Genomic DNA, 14107 nt, shown 5'->3' with positions numbered 1-14107 from the left:
ATGTCCTTTCTCACTTCGCTTGAATGGGCCTTCGGTGCAGAACTCAACCATGCTGTTACCCCACATACAAGAGTAGATATCATTGGCGGTGGCTTGTTTGCATTGTTAATATCCTCACCACTTAGTAAGTTCCACAAAAGATCTGCAACCATGTGATGGGGCTCGAATGAGATAGTGCTCGGCAGTATAAATCACCAAAAATTGCAACAGCGAAAACAAACTAATGGGTCAAGATACAAGTTGGAAACTATGATGTAAAGATCACGAATAATCACATAGTTTATGAGAGATAGAGAGCCGGAGCCTGCAGCATAATATCAGTCCTTAGAAGGAGAGTTCCTTGTTATGGGGAGTGAAAGAACAAGATCTATAACAAAGATGAGAAAATATCCATGATTCTCTAAGATATGACCACAATACCATAGTTAAATCTTCAAAACATTGTTGATTAACTCGAAACTTGGCAGGGTCGGCTCTGTGTGCATACTACAAACTCCAATTTCATAAAACTCAATCAAGTCAACCATTAAATTGACCAGATCCATTAAATGGACTCATCTGAGTAGATCCCATAAATTGAAAGATTTGACTTCCAAGACGATTCCACGTTTTTGAAGATTATATCAACCCAACACAATACTCCATTAAATTTAACATAATGACAATCTGCCCCATGAATCTTCTGAATAGGATATATAAAGAAAATAAAAACAAAAAAGTAGAAGCAAACCTGACAACAGGATGGCTACCAAGCAATTTTTTCATCTTTGTTTGGTCTAGGCTATGTTTGCAGTTCAGTCAGTAGCAAGTAAAGCATTTAATGAGAATATTTGGGTGTCTTTTTATAGCTGAATATTGTATCGAGTGAATGTAACTTTGCAAACCATGTGTGATACATTCATAACATCTTAAATATGGAGTCATTTTTTTGTCTTTTTAAACTGTTTGATGTTTTTAAATTGCCTGTACCAATCCTCGAAACCTCATCCTATAAGGTTTAAGAAACGTTCCAAGCCATTGCGGCACTGGAGAGAATTGGTTAAAATGTTTGATGTTATGCTCACAAGAAGATATCAATATTATATCCATATATATTACAAATGTGTGTGAATTAAGAAATAAGTATGATTAACAAACACAAATCAAGTTACCAAGAATCCAGTAAATAATCAATTTACTATTTTCCCAACAAAAAAAAAACATTTTACTAAAGTTTGTAGTATTTTGTGAAATAAAAAGGAATAACAACAGAGAAGCAGGAATTACCTTCTTCAACTCTTGAGATTGAGGATTTTATCTTCAATTCCCCTTCTAACGTCTGTGTTCCTCCAAAACAAAATGAATTTCAAATACAAGTCATCATCATCCATTTATATGCAGGAATGATAATAAGTAACTCAACAATTTGAATTGACCACAATGCATTGATCTTTTCTTCAGAATTTTAAAGATGCCATCATTGAGATTGATTTCGATCATAGTAACGCAAATAATGACACCTTTCTTTGAAGGTATTTGCTACGGACCATCGCAGAAGGCATTTTGCGGGCTTGGCTTATGTGTGAGAGAGCAGCCACCTCAGATGAATTAAATGAATAAGTGAGCCTACGTGGCTGCTCTCTCACGCAACATCCGGCCCACAAAATGCCTTCTGCGATGGTCCCTAGCAAAACCCTTATTTGAAAAGACATCAAGAAGGTGTAAGTCACTATTAATAGATAGGGTTTTGCTAACAAGTGCCCTAAGGGCGCCCCCCCTTAAGGTGCAATGGGAAAGAGATTTTACGCATATATTTATAAAAAAATCTCAAAATAGGTGTAAAAGTATTAAATTATGTGTAAAATGATTGGAAAATCTATTTTCCAATGCACCTTAACAGGGGCACTAGTTAGCAAAACCCAATAAGATATGATCTTAACATATTAAATTCATCGAGTCTGTTCGAAATGACAGATTTTGGACAATCACTGTTCCTTTTGGGAATTGAAGTGTATAATTCAAAAGTGTATGCAATGTAATTTCTAGAAGTACCTGATTCCAGAAAATGAAAAGCAATGGCTTAAAAATATTGGCACTCGTTAAAGTGCATTGGAAACTTAATTTTGCAATCATTTTACACATGTTTTTGAGACTTTTTAAGCTTCTAATGCACTTTACCGAGTGCCGTAGCAAAACCCTAGATGTAAACAGGGAAGAATAACATAAAACCTAGAAAGTAGGGAACTCTGGTTAGAAAAACAACAAATTCGATTCGACATACCTGGTCGAGAATTGGGAGACCCAATCTAGGGATATAGCATAGCGAAGAGGATTCGAGTAATTCGGCTTCAGATTCTTTAGAAGACGAAGAGAAGGACACTCTTAGAGGAGAAGAGAGTCTCCGAAACCCTAACTTGATGGTTTGTGACGACTGTTTGGAGTCGTTAGGGTTTGAGATTCTGTAAGGAGGGAGTTTCAGAAAGGCACTTTCAAGGGAACTGAGAGAAGAAGATGAAAACGAGGGAGAGATGAGCTTAGAAACAGATTGGTGAGACGCCGAAGGGAAATGGCAGAGAAAGGCCATGTCAATAGAGAGAGAGAGAGAGAGCGTAATGGATTGAGTCTGCTGTAGTAGTGGGTTGATTAGAGAAGAAGAAATGACACGTGGCAGATGAAACAGAAACGGTGATATCCAAGGGTGGGTGGGACATGTGGAGACATGATCTGAACCGTTGATCTGGTGGGATATCTTAAAATCCAATAGGCAAATGATAAATTTGCACCCCTGTAGGATGATTCACGCCCCCGTTAGACGTCAAAAAGCGTTGCAAGTCTGCCGCAATTCACGTTACCAGTGGTGCGAATCATCTTAGAGAGGGGTGCGAATTTATCGTCGCCCAATCCAATAATGTATTTTTTTGTACCATCACTATTCAATGACAAAAAATACATGCTATTGGATGATCGGTGTAGTTTTTTGGTTCAAAGGAGATCCAAAGCAAGGCCGATTAGATGGACGGTTCAAATCACTCAAGGTGGGACCCACTATGTCATAGTAGAAACACCTCACACTCGCTACCCACATTTGGTTGATCTGTCCACGTAATTGATATTGCTTTGGACCTCCTACGGCCCAAAATAGATCAATAATCTAATCCTGACATCTAGTAAGATGTCATTTTTGTTGTTGGGCATGAATCGCCGAACACTGAATATAATGCATATAAGAGCAATGGTTCGCAATCATGACAAACAAGTCACATTATTGGTATTCAAAGCAAAAGGATTTTGAAATGAACGGTCCAGATCAATCGAAGATAGGGCACAATACTTTAATGGGAATGCCACATTGTATTACAATTAGGTCACCCCCTATCGAAGCATTCTTTTTACCTCGGAGATTAGTAATCGATGTTCATTATCAAGCAAGAATTGTTGGGACCCGGGCCTTAAACACTAGTGGTCAAGGGGTGGGTGCCCAGTCCCTTGTAAGCCCATCCGCATCTCTTTTACTTTTTCCGATGTTGGATCATTGCTTTTACATGGAACCCTAACAATCTTCTCCTCCACTCCGGAGCAACGTGGGGAATTCGAGATCTTACTCGAGGGATTTTTCTCCACCCTCGAGGACAAACTGTAGTTACCAAACCCACACCAGTTGTTGGGGACCCAGGTAGAACTCAACCTTGAACTCTCTCTCTCTCTCTAAAGAAAGGGTTGAGATTCACTACTGCTATGAGAGTGTGCGAGCAAGATTAACGACAACATCTCCATAGATTGCAGTCAGATCCTTGCGTTCAGTCTAAAATTGTCCAACGAGATTGGTCAGTGCAGCTGGTGTGGTTGAGTGGGTGTGCTTGTGGGCAACTATGTAAATGGTGAATGCGCAAGCCTCCTAAGAGGCAAATCAAAACTTGATTTGCAGGATCGAGAATCAAAACATTTTTTACCCCTAGGATTGGATTTCAGGCAATTGTGAAGAAGGGGAACGCCACCTCTTCTTTGGGCTCTATTGCCTTTACACGAATGGAAATGACTTTTCTGAGTTTGACACGTGCATAATGTGAACGGCATGTTGACACATGCATAATGTACTCATGAATAACGCCGACTGCGTAGAACTCAAACAACGTTGTTGGGGAACTGAAGAGAAAAGTTCACATTGGAGTAAGAATCCATTGTTCATTAAATGAGTGTTGAAAAGTAAGTGATAAAAGATAAATGCTAAGGGCATGTTTTGATTTGGTCGTGGGACTTTTTCTTGTGAGATGAGGTCTCTTTCTATGACTTTTTCCCGGGTAACTGCTCCCCACTACCCCGTATTCTCAAAGAGGGAACTTCCAAATTCCAATGACCACCCACCTCAGGCTTTATCTCTTGCATGTTCCCATTTTTCAACTTGTCCGCTACTCCACCTTCTAGAAAGTGATAACAGGCGTGTAACTTCTCTAACCTTGTCTGACCAGGTCATCATCCAGTAATTCAATCTCTCGTGACCGATTTCAAATTCAAAAATGGGTGTAAACACTTGAAAAAACCTCCTATATCTCGGTCAGATCCTTCAACATGCCAAAAAAATCAATTTCGTCTCACTCTGGCTTTCCATCATCCACCAAACAGCCTGTGGAATTGGAATCAACTCCTATTATTTTCAATCCCTTTTTTTGTCGGCCATGTCATTTTCCCTTTCATATTCCTCTCCCGTCGTCCAAACGGACCCTTGGGGAAGCAAAAATAGAATTAAGCAACACACCAAACCATTCCCAAAACACGGGTGATGGAACCAATCCGTAGAAAAAAAAATCTCAAAATATACCCATAAAATATTTTTCACAAAAATATTATTTTCCATAGATGGCTGGGAGAATAGGAGAAAAATAAGTCAAAGAGAATTAGACAAGAATGGTAGAGAATAGAAGATGGGGAGAATATTAGGAGGGAGATTTGGGAGTAGTGTTTGGTTGCGCGAGGAAATTAGCGGAAGATGTAGGATGTCATTATCAAAATATAGGTGGAAGAGAGAGAAAAGTAAGACAGAGAAAGAGAGAAAAAGAATAAGACAAGAATTTCTCCTAATTCCCCTAACAAATTTCTCTATTTTGGTGAGAAAAGAGGAGAAAATTATGGGGGAACATCTCCGCCACGTAGGCGTCACCTGGGATAAAAATCAATAATGATGTCTAGAAGTTGTCTAGTAGTCAAAGGTGTAAATGACAACCAAACATGCTTTGGGGAGATCTTTAGGAGATCTCATGCATTTGAAACTCCTACAATCTCCTCAAAACAAGCAACCAAACATTAGATACTGCTACTGGGATGTTTATGTAATTTTCTTTCCCTCCAAAAAGAAACAGCATAGGAGAGAGAAGAAAATGGCTATAATGACACCGATATCCGCACGACCATATTTTGATAATTGGGCCAACCCACCTTGTTTTATACATCTTAATGAGAAATTATATGACGACAGACTTAAAGGTTGCACGGTAGAAGTACCACCCTTGATTTTTGATCCAACGCACCTTTTTGGGAATGCCTTTAACAGACAGTCAAACCATATAAAACAAGGTGTTTCGCCTCATTATCAAAATATGGTCGTGTATCGGTCCCCTTTGTTAATGATGAAACCACGAGAAACGCCTCTCTTTTTTTTATCATCAGATTGGGGTTTGTATTAATTTTCCGCTCTCTCTTTCATTTCTCTGACATCAGATTGGGGTTTGTATTTATTTTCCGCTCTTTTTTTTCCCAGGGAGACCAGTTTCTGACCAACGTTTTTTTTTTTTTCCAGGCTCAAATGGCAGATTGATGTTAGAAAAATTTAATCACACGGAGAAGCTTAGTGCCAGGTTTTTTTTGTTATTGTTAGAAAACTATTGCTTCTAATTTATCTCAGGGATCTGCTTATTTAAAGTTTTGCCTGTTCTTTGATTAATTTCTGTGGGAATTTCTTTAGTTTAGATTGGTTTGATTGGTTTTACCACTGTTGGAATGGAAATTCAGGAATCTTATTTGTAGACTTGGGTAGAACTTTTGTCTGAAATTATGGCTTTTTGAAGGGTCTTTAATTAGTTGGAGTGCTGAAATTCCTGAAATCTGAGTTTCTATGGTTTGAAATTGCGATTTGTTCTTTGTTATCATTATGTTGTTTTCCAATCTTTAGTTACCTGAAGCTTCCTACTTGGGGTGGGAGGCTTGCTTTGGAAGCTCAATTTTTATATGTTTCTATTAGGTACCTAACCAATACGCCAAAAGCTCCTGAGCTGATGGAATGCCTTAGGCTAGGCCCTTTAAACCTATCCCATACAAGGATGAGTCCCACCTAGTCCCGTACCTAGGGGGGCCCCACTCAGGACCACAACATTTCACCATGCTTCCACATATATCCACTGTCTTCAGCGGCCCACTCTATGACAGTGTTCACTCTGGCCTTTTTTTTCTTTTCTTTTTTCCAGGTAGCCCTTTCCAGAGGTCACCCCTTCAGTGGTGGCCACTCTGTGAGAACTTTCACTTTGACGGGGCTTCAGACTGGCTTTTTACTAGGTAGCCCTCTCCGCAAGTTGCCTTTTCTTTGACTCGAACACGTGTGGTGGATGCTTTGATACCAAATGTTAGGTATCTAACCAATATGCCAAAAGCTCCCAGAGATATGGAAAATATTAGGCTAGGCCCTTTAAACTTGTCCCATACCAGGCTGGGTCCCTCCTAGTCCCATACCCAAGCGGACCCCCAATCAGGACTGTAACAACTTCCAACTTTAGGAGAAGCATGCTTTCTAATGCTTCCCTTAATTATGAGTACCGCTTATTATTTGTGATTATTTTTAATAAAAGTGTGTTTTCCTCTTTTGATAATGTTGAAGGAGTGTATTTAAAACTTAAAGAGCTCATCTTAAGTTTTAAATAGAGCATGTGACCATGAAAAAAAAAAACATAGAGAATGTGTGGATCCTTTAAAAAAAAAATAAAAAATTCTACATGAACAAAAAAGATGTAAAATTATAAACCCCTAAAACTTATAATTCTAACCAGGCAATCAGCCACAAAACCCTCTTTGCTACTTCAATCCCACCTTACATCAACCCTTCCCCCTAACTTACTATAGCTCTGTCTCTTTATATTTGCTTCTTTGCTTTGAACGAGGCTTAGTACATGCTTTATGTTGACTTTTGATGACGCTTCTCAGTTCTCACACATTTCATCTTTACTTTTCTTGGAGCTTTTTCTGCTTCCTGTATTTCTCTCTTAGAGCCATCGCTTACTACTTGTGTTTCATGTATTGCTTCACACACTTGTTTCCCACTCTAGCAACTACGGTTTTGAGTGTTGACCATTGAAAATTTTAAAATATGATGTGTTGTGCTTGGTCTTATTTTATTTTCTTGTTCGAAAGATTTGTGCAATCTGAGATTTTGGAGATAATGGTTACTACTTAAAATATTTGCATTTGACTTTAGAAGCTTGTAAATGTCTTCTATTTTGTATTTTAAAACCGGGCAGGCTACAAAGAATTCCAGACACATGTAATATACTATATCACCTTCTCTATCAGTATGGTTGGGAGACTTCCATTAATTCACATAAAGAAAGAAAAAAGATGGATAGGAAAGATGGAACTGTTAAAAAAAAAAACAAAATGATGGGAGCGATTTGGACTATGGTGTAATGTGAATCGCAACTGGTTAGTTTTAGGAGGAACCAAATAAGATTAGCTGAAAATTAGAAAATCGGATTGTTACCAAGGCGGATAATCTTGTTTTTTAATCTTATGGGAACCCAAAGGGTAATAATACTTTGGAAAAGTGATACTCTAATTTTGCTTCTCTTTGTTAAAACCCCAGTGGAAATCATAATAATTCACTGGAGTGCTGGAGAAAAATTTCATTAACTAGCAACTGAGTCTCTTAACAATTTAGTAAAGTTAAATTATTAATGATGAGAACTTTTACTGCTCTAGTTTTCTCCTTGGTATCTTGTTAAAATTTAATTTGAGTATTCAGATTTTCCATCACCCTACTCAAATAATCTATTTACCTCATGAGATTAATTGGAAAATTTTGATATCTTTCTTGGTTCCAAGTAAAGTTGGAATTGAATCTTGGGTTTCAATCTACATTTTATATTGAATTCTAGAGAGTAACAGAAGCATAATTTCAGCTATGCTTATTTGCCCTTTGAATGTTGGGTTTTCAATACGTATTTCTTATTGGATTCCAGGGAGCAACTGAAGCATATATTGCTATGCTTATCTGCCATGATCAAGTTTAAGTTGGATTCTAAATTTCCGTCCTAACGAGCAGAATTTTTTAACTCATTAGATATACACTAGCTTTCTGGGTTTTCCAGTTCTAAACAGAACTGCATTACATATTACTACTCTATGTTTAACTGCATGTATTTATTTAACTGCTGGTGTAGGTTTAATCATGGTATCAATTGGGTTTCGAATCTCTCATTCTTTGAAATGTTCCACATCTTTCTCTTATAAAGATAATTGGGAGTTAATATTCATAAGTTTTTGAATATCCTTTAGCTCATAAATAGTATTGTATTGCTGCATAACATGTTTCTGTAGATTAGTTTCTTTTCAGTTCCATTTGTATCATCTGATTTCTCTGATAGTGTTTCTACTTTCAGGGACACAAGTATTCTTTTTGTCAGAATCATTAATTCAAAATTTAATGGGCAATTGCGGAGGGAAGGTAATAGTTTTTTATTTTTTTAAACATGTTACTATTACTCACAGTGACAATCAATCCAGAACTATAAAATGTTAGAAGATGTTTGTTCATTTATTTTCATTAACCATCCTTCGTTTGCTCATGTCTTCTTACTTCTTCTTTTTTTTATTTTTTATGATGGACCGTTTGTAATGATTCAATTTTCCTCGTTATGTAACTTTATATAGCATTTCTATGTTTTCAATCTTTTCCTTTTGGCCTGTAAGTTCATATTGTTTTTTTTGGTTAAGGACATACTTATCAGTGGAGATTTGAGTTCTAGTCGTTCTGGAACTATTGACATTTGTTTTTCCTGAAGCTAAGCACCTTGTATATAGATTTTATATATTTTTAGTCTTTTCACTGTCAAATAGTTATCTTCAGATTTTCCATGTAGTTAGACAATTTTTTCCTATTTTTCTCTCGCATGGGAAGGATCTTTTTTTTTTCCCCGTAAAGTTTAAATCGCAAGTTGCGTGTCAAGCTGCTAATCCCAATAGCGCAGTGGTTCTTTTCTGCTCATAATTTTTATCATCTAAAATTCTTTGTTATTGGGAAACTTACATTATCTTATTCTCTTAACAGACTTCTAGTGATGATGAAGATGAGAAGATAGACTTCAATGGTGGAAATGTACATGTTATTACTAGCAAAGAAAGCTGGGATGAAAAGCTATCAGAAGCGAGCAAGGATGGCAAGATAGTAAGTTTTAAAGCTTATTTTGTTTTCTGAAGATATCCTTTCCGAAAAATCATCCAAATAGATGCATGAATTTTTGTTTTCTTACACATGCGCACTTTCATCTACAGAAATTCAACTACTGCTCAGTTTTACTGTTTTGAACTGTTCCGCATACTTCTCTACATGTATTGGCACACAATCATTTAGCATAAAGACATTTTGCACCTGTACTGAACCTATGTAGTGGCTAATCTTCGATATCAAATGTTATCTTTCCAGCCAGTTTTTTATTGTTTTGAGTTGAATATCCTGGACTTGTTCATCTTTGCAGGTTAATGATTTAAAAGTTTTGCATTAATTTCAATATGCACATGTTTTCACTTCCAACAGGTTGTGGTGAATTTCAGTGCAGCATGGTGTGGTCCTTGTCATATGATTACACCTCTCTATAGTGACCTTTCGGAGAAGTATCCCGCCCTTATTTTTCTAACAGTAGACGTTGATGAATTATCAGTAAGTAATACATCTTTCCACTTGGTCTTGTAAGCTCCTTTTTTTCTGTAGGTACCTAAGCTCTTTGTTTTTCATGGTTTAACATATCTCACAGTAACAGCTCTTGGGTGCCTTTTTTTTTGACCAAATGATCTCAGTTTAAGTTTAAGTATATGTTTAAAATCTTTTTACTCAGACTAAGTATTCAGTTTATATAATCAATTTGGCTAGTAACTGGGCACCGCTTGTGGAGTCCCTCAAAACTGGTGGTTTAAAGTTTCAACCATCTGATTGGAGGACTTGACTATGGACCGTTGCTCAACTTTTTTGAACTGTCGGTTGCCAGGCCATGAGTCAGATGATTACGATCATCCAATGAGTGCAGACTATAGCATCTCCTTGATGGGGCCCACTAGATGAGCGGTCTAGGTAATTCCGACGTCAAGTGGGTAATTGGGTATGCCCAATCTCATACTATCAACCCCACTGAAGAAAATGCCTCAAATATTCCAATTCCTCCATGTCATTTAACAGTATTAAACTGGCCATCGTGTGTGTAAACTTTTTGGCTTCATGGATGTTGATACGCATATATGTACAAATCCGTAGATACTTTCATACGTATAGTAGGATGAAGGAGGGCTTGGTCTCGAGTTGAAATGAGGGGCCTCTCGTCCTCCCATCACATTTCATTCTGGGGTGGAGTTGAGGTGAGGCAGTGTGTGTTTCAGGTTTATGAACTCCAATTTTAGGAAATGGTGCCTGAAGTGCAAAACCTATCAGCAGGGGGCGTGAAACACAAGATAACGACCAAACCGATAGTGCAACCTTTGTCCCCATGTGAGCCCGTTCAAAATGGTCTACTGCCTGGTTTTGTTAGATCATGTTACTAGGAAAAATGGCCACTGGAGGACAAGCATGGAAGATGATGGTTGATGAAAATTGAAGGTGGAATTTGAAGGTATGGCTGGAAAAAGAGTATGACAATAATTAAGGGGCTGCGCAATTGCAACTATTCATAATGACATGCTAACAAGATTAGATCCTGGATGGGGAAGTCTTAGTTTATGGATTGTTTGCGAGGTTTGCATCGATGGGGGGTAACCAAGGGTTGACTATTGTTGATGGGTGTCTGAGCAGAGGTTGGGGAAAACTGTTTGAACCAGCGGTCATTCGCGACAGTTTTGAAGAGAGGTTGGAGATAGATACAACCTCCATGATGACATGGATCAAGGTGGCTATTCGTGAGTGGAGACAGGTGGTGGGCCTTCACAGTGTAGATGGTGGTAGTGGGTGAGAAGATTTCCAAGTTAATGGCAGTTGACAAATGTGAGAAAGAGGTCGTGGGGTCTCAAACAGGGAAGGAGATTCAAAATAAAGGTGGTTGGTCGTCTTTCTGCCACCTACTTTCTGAAATTTGGTCTGCATATTAGTCGGGACAGATGGACGGGTGGCAGAATGTATAGGGACAAGTGGCAAGGGGCTCGTAAGGAGGGGAGTAGTTGGGACACCAATGCCATTAGAAGGGATGTGATGTGGGGGAGATATATGGCTTAATCTAGGGGAGGTAATGGGTATTCAAGATTTTTTAGGCGATAGGTTTTGGATGGCAAAGCTAAAAGCTTTCCTGCTAGTTTACCTATTGAGGTGAGAATGGGAAGGGAATTGAAAACCTAATTGAAGAAGACGATTTGGGGTTTCTTCAAGGCTCGATCGAATAAGCACACCAGCCACATCCACTAGGTGCAGAGAATGACAAGACCCCTGAATGGTGGTCGTTCATGGTGGTGCTATTCTGGAGGTTGTCCCTAGAAGGATGGGAGATGTGTGTAGGGGAACTTCTGATCAACCTATGGACCTTGATGGTCTACTCATTGCATGCCCGTCCCCATATCATGATGGTTCTAGTCTGGAGGTCGAGCCAGAAAGGGTGGAAGATGCATGTAGGGGAACTTCTGATCAGCCCATAGACGTTGATTGTCTTCCCATTACATGCCCATCCCCTCTTCCTGATGAAAACCAATGGACCCTTTGGAGTCCAACGCCCTTTAAGATTTGGCGGGACAAACCTTGGTAAAGGTATGTCACCAGATCACCCCCTCCCCCCCCCCCCCCCCCCCACACACACACACACACACACACACCTCCTTGTCGAGCCTGGTGATGGGGATAGCATTGGCATGGGAGATTATGTGGATTGTGTGATGGAGAATAATCCCTCAAGGGCAGTGTAAACACCCCACCACCCAAAAGTTACCTATAATGACGACACATTACCACTCGTTGATGATCTTTCGTTGTCTTTGAGCAACAATTCATCATCTTCATCCTTAGAAGAAAGGTTGCAAAGAGATAAACAGAAGAAGATTATTAGTATGGGAAGGTCGCCAGGGTTTCCTTCAAAGATAGTGATGTGGATACAAGGTAAATACTGAAGGAGATTAGAAACCTAAAATCATCAAACTTAGGAAGACCGATAGGCAAGACAAGGGGTGATAGAAGGCAGTAAGGAAGGGGAAAATTTTATGTTATTGATGAAGATTAAGTCATGGAATGTGGGTTTGAGGACAGATGAGAAGAAAACTGTTGTCAAGGAGTCAGTTGTTGGTAGGAGGATTTATTTAGTGTGTTCTTAATGAAGTTTTTGTAAAAAAAAAATACACTTTATGTACACTGAAGCATATACATGACGGTCTCAATGGGGTCAGTTTTGAGTATGTACAAGTTCCGTAGATTTGTAGTCCCTTTGCGTGACCATCGAAATGATGCTGTGTAATGCAGGAATTCAGTTCTTCGTGGGATATCCGTGCCACTCCGACCTTTTTCTTCCTCAAAGACGGGCAGCAGGTGGATAAGCTCGTCGGCGCCAACAAACCAGATCTAGAAAAGAAGGTAATCGCACTTTCTGACTCAATGACCAGATGCTCTAATTGACATTTCAGTCATGGCAGCCATGTGGCCTCAATTGTACACTTGTGATCGAGATGATGAAAGGGTCTTTGGTTTGTACTGTGAGACTTATTTTGTGTTAATTGATCATGTGTTATGTAAACTGGTTTTGTGATGTATTTGTTGATAATGTTCTCAGTCCTTCTGTATTTTGTGTTAATTGATCATGTGTTATGTAAACTGGTTTTGTGATGTGTTTGTTGATAATGTTCTCAGCCCTTCTGTGTGTTTAACTGAGATGAACATCTATTAGCTAACACGATGTTGTAGGAAACTCTAACTGCCCTCCGATGTTGTAGGATACTCTATCCGCTCTCCAATCCTAATAGAACTGGTGTTTGCCATCCAATCCCATGTCGCCATTTTCCCATTCCAAGTTTACGCCTCCATCCCTCCCCTTCCATCCGAAAATTTACCCTTCCCCTCAAGTATGTACACACGCCGCTGTCGTGTGTGATCTTCTTGCCTCCAAGTACATCCTGTTCAACCAAAAGGAGCCCTTGCCATGGTGTGAACTTCGTTACATAAATCATCACTAGTATTGTCAGATGAATCGCCATCATGACTGTAGAGCAACTGTCGAGCAACTTGTTCTTGGGGACTTTGTATGTGCCAAGGCAGCAAGGGTGAAACCATTGATTCCCTAATTAGGGTTAAACAAAGAGACATCAAGCATTTTCGCTTTTCATTCTTGTGGCCATAATACTGTGAACCCATTTACTTCGTTTTCTGAACTCAAATTGCCATTGCCATTAGACTGCAATTCTCGCTTAGGCCGCTAAGAAGATCGAAATATAGAGGTCACCCATCTCATGCAATGGAAAAACCAATCTGACTAAATGAAAATTCAAGAACAATCTTGCATGCAACATCTATCGTTTAGGCCCAATTTGGATTCCTAGAAAAACATTTATGATGGAAATGTTTGTGGTTAAATTAGAGGAATATCTTCATAAGGGATTTAGAGGGAAATGATATGATTGTGGTTAAATTAGAGGAATATCTTCACAAGGGATTTATTTGCTAGGGACCATCGCAGAAGGCATTTCACACACGGCTGTTGCATCAGAGCGGCTGCCTTAGATGAATTAAATGAATAAGACAAAATCTGTTGAAAAGTGAGCCTATGTGTCTGCTCTCATGCAACAGCCTGCCCGTTAAATGCCTTCTGCGATGGCCCCTATCAAATTCCTTATCATAAATTGAAGGTTCTTTAGTGAAACTTTAATAGGGATGGTTCAAGATTTTTCATCTAACAGCTAATGCTCTCTCCACCCTCTCTGGAAT

General features: G+C 38.9%; 1 protein-coding gene across 3 annotated transcripts; it reads left to right on the top strand.

Annotated features, from left to right (window-relative positions):
• The first annotated feature begins 5578 nt into the window (after positions 1-5578).
• Positions 5579-13012, top strand: CXXS2 (C-terminal cysteine residue is changed to a serine 2). 3 transcript variants are annotated; one of them, XM_077360383.1, is made up of 6 exons: positions 5579-5646; positions 5771-5828; positions 8616-8680; positions 9284-9400; positions 9770-9892; positions 12653-13012. In XM_077360383.1, exons 3-6 carry the CDS (start codon positions 8660-8662, stop codon positions 12803-12805), a joined length of 414 nt encoding a protein of 137 aa, XP_077216498.1. In that variant the 5' UTR covers positions 5579-5646; positions 5771-5828; positions 8616-8659; the 3' UTR covers positions 12806-13012. The 3 variants fall into 3 exon arrangements, with proteins under 3 accessions (XP_077216498.1, XP_077216497.1, XP_077216499.1); XM_077360382.1 differs by having other exon boundaries at positions 5618-5697; XM_077360384.1 differs by lacking the exon at positions 5579-5646 and having other exon boundaries at positions 5778-5828; positions 8601-8680.
• Positions 13013-14107: the final 1095 nt, after the last annotated feature.

The sequence above is a fragment of the Tasmannia lanceolata genome, unplaced genomic scaffold, assembly GCF_043159265.1.
Source record: "Tasmannia lanceolata isolate RefF3 unplaced genomic scaffold, GAP_Taslan_0.1 ptg000018l, whole genome shotgun sequence".
Lineage (NCBI taxonomy): Eukaryota > Viridiplantae > Streptophyta > Magnoliopsida > Canellales > Winteraceae > Tasmannia > Tasmannia lanceolata.
This window is presented reverse-complemented; position numbering and strand designations above follow the sequence as displayed.

Excerpts from the sequence above, each read along its gene's own strand:
- CXXS2 (XM_077360383.1), top strand. The coding sequence starts at position 8,660 with ATGGGCAATTGCGGAGGGAAG. Across the intron at positions 8,681-9,283 it reads TGGGCAATTGCGGAGGGAAG|ACTTCTAGTGATGATGAAGA; the intron begins GTAATAGTTTTT and ends TTCTCTTAACAG. Across the intron at positions 9,401-9,769 it reads CGAGCAAGGATGGCAAGATA|GTTGTGGTGAATTTCAGTGC; the intron begins GTAAGTTTTAAA and ends CACTTCCAACAG.